The sequence below is a fragment of the Gossypium arboreum genome, chromosome 5, assembly GCF_025698485.1.
Source record: "Gossypium arboreum isolate Shixiya-1 chromosome 5, ASM2569848v2, whole genome shotgun sequence".
In the NCBI taxonomy this organism is placed as follows: domain Eukaryota; kingdom Viridiplantae; phylum Streptophyta; class Magnoliopsida; order Malvales; family Malvaceae; genus Gossypium; species Gossypium arboreum.
Window position 1 is genome coordinate 51,344,475 of NC_069074.1, and position 2,513 is coordinate 51,346,987.

Below are 2,513 nucleotides of genomic sequence, written 5' to 3' on the forward strand. Positions count from 1 at the left end.
AACTAGGATGTCTTAAATCAATGGTGCGTTGTCTATTATTAGTGCTTTCTGAATTGTTATTGGAAGATCCTCCAACTGGGTTAGAAGGACTAATGGGCGAGCTCGGTGAAGGCGGAACTACTGCCGTTTTAGGAGAAAAAGCAGGCATTGATTCCTCAGATCCATTTATTGATGTTGATGTGGAGTTTGTTGACGGTGGTGATTTTGAGGTTTCAGGAGAAGACGGTGCTAGTGACGGCTTGCTATCTGAAGAACTTTCAGTGGGTTGAGATTCAGGAGGAGAATTTTTAGGTGAAGATTGTGATGGTTCATGAGTAGGGCTACTGGGAGATGGCGGTCATTGTTGGGTAGGAGGGGTATGAGACGGTGGTGGTTTTTGCGTTGGAAGTGGTTGTGGTGGCGATTGCGGTGTAGTACTTGGAGGTGATTCTTGCTTGGGAGGAGTAGGAGGTGAGCCAGATGATGATTGCGGAGATGGCGAGGGTGAACTTTTTGGTGGTTGTTTTGGTGGTGAATTTGTTCTTTCTGCTGGTGATGGTGGTGGTGGTGAAAGTTTTTCTCCTAGTGGTGGCGGTGGTGAATGTTTTTCTCCTAGTGGTGGCGGTGGTGAATGTTTTTCTTCTTGTGGTGGCGGTGGTGACGTTTTAGGTGGCTCTACTTTTGGTGATTGTTTGTTTGATGGCGGTGAATCATCATTGGGCTTTGACAATTTATTGCTTTTGTAGGCATCACTAGAGCTTGCATTGTGTTTAGACGACGGAGAATAAATTGTGAACGAAGTATCATTCGTCCTTGTCGTCTCCTTGGTGTCCGACATTCTCCAATTCCCTTGTAATCCTTAACTTTTATGGTTTAAATCTTCTTATGTTTGTTCCTACAAGATTTTCCCAGATATAGAGCCATACAAAAACATGAAAATCCTTGTCTGGTGATCCAAGCTCAAAAAATTCCAAGCTTTTGTTTCCTAAATCCTTGATCCAATGTAAGAAAGCCCTTTTTTCAACACATTGGAATAATAAAAAGTAAGAAAAGGCAGTGAAAAAGAAGGTTTTCAAAGGTGCAAGAAGGAAAATAGAATGAAAATGGCGGGGAGAATCCATGAAAGAAAAACCACTAGAAATTCTCCACTATTATTATTAATAGTTTTCAGACACAATGGTTTTCTTTTATCCTAACCATCTCTTCCTTGAGTCTTGGATAACCGCACAACTCCACGTTAATCTAATAATAATAATTGTAGAAATCTAATTTTGTCCCTTGACTTGGGCTTAAAATTATCAAAGGTCTCCTCATCATTGTTTCCATTTTTGTTATAACTTTATTTTTAAATTTGGAATTAAAATAGAGACTAGATTGAATTCTTATGTCTTCAATTTAAAGATTTAAAATTGAATTAAGTTGCTTGAAATTAATTTTAAATTATTTCTAATTTAATTTATTTTTGAAATTTTAGCATGAGAGATATCCACTTATGTTTATTTTTAAAATAATAATAATATCAAATTTTTGTTTTAAATAAAACTAAAATTAATTTTTAGAAAATCAGTTTTAAATAAAAATAAGGCTTTTTTTTTTATCTAAATAATACAAGAAACAAAATTATCTATGAAAATGCTATTCTACCACCATTATTTACGAAAATGGTATGGTGAGGGCGGTGAATAGGCATCACCACCCTTGTCTCTGACACCAATCATTGATCGTTATTAACTTTAAAAAAGTATATTTTTAATGGTGGAGGGTAGTATTAGGGCGACATCGGTGTTGAAATTATACGAGTTAAATATGGTTATATACGAGTTTAGGGGTTATTAAATTTTTAATTAGATGGAGGACGGTTTGTAGGCAACACCAATAGGGATGGTGCCTTTTTGTTTGGTGGCACTTGCAGAATCGCTGCGACAGGTGGCACTCCTGGTGGAAGTGATCAAATAGTCATAAGAAAAAAATTTCTTGATTGGTGGTTAGGTAATTAGCCCAATTTTCGGGCCACCTTTTGAGGTTTAAAAATTTCCCCGTATAAGGGCATGTCTGTTTAAAAAAAAAAAGAAATAAAAGAGAAGAGAAGAGAAAAGGGTTTGAAGAAAGATTTGGGGTGTTTGAAAGAGGAGGCAACAACAACAAAAGTGTTAGAAAGATATTTTTTTATCATTTTTTTGTTTGGGTTTAAGTTTATTTTGTGTTAAAACTAAAACTAACATAAATGTTTATATTTTGTGTCTTAAGGTATATAGGAGGCAACAACCTTCTTAGTTTTAAAGGTATAATTTTAATTAATTTGTTTGTGTTATAAGATAGAAAGTAGAGAACAAAGAAAATATGAGAGTAAAAAAGAGAGCGTATTTTATTAATCAAACAGAATCTTTACAATGTTTCTCTAAAGTCTATATTTATAGACATGAGAAGTATAAATGAAATAGAACTCTACTTATCATGATTTTGATAGACATCCGCTTAATAAGAAAATATTCATAACAGTTTGGATCTATATATTTTTTTGTTTGTTTTTTTTT

At 34.5% G+C, this 2,513-nt stretch overlaps 1 protein-coding gene across 1 annotated transcript; it reads left to right on the forward strand.

The window, feature by feature from the left end:
* Nucleotides 1–20: 20 nt before the first annotated feature.
* Nucleotides 21–725, forward strand: LOC108451163 (uncharacterized). The gene is made up of 2 exons (XM_017748894.1): nt 21–264; nt 415–725. The coding sequence occupies exons 1-2, from the start codon at nt 21–23 to the stop codon at nt 723–725; spliced, it is 555 nt and encodes a 184-aa protein (XP_017604383.1).
* Nucleotides 726–2,513: the final 1,788 nt, after the last annotated feature.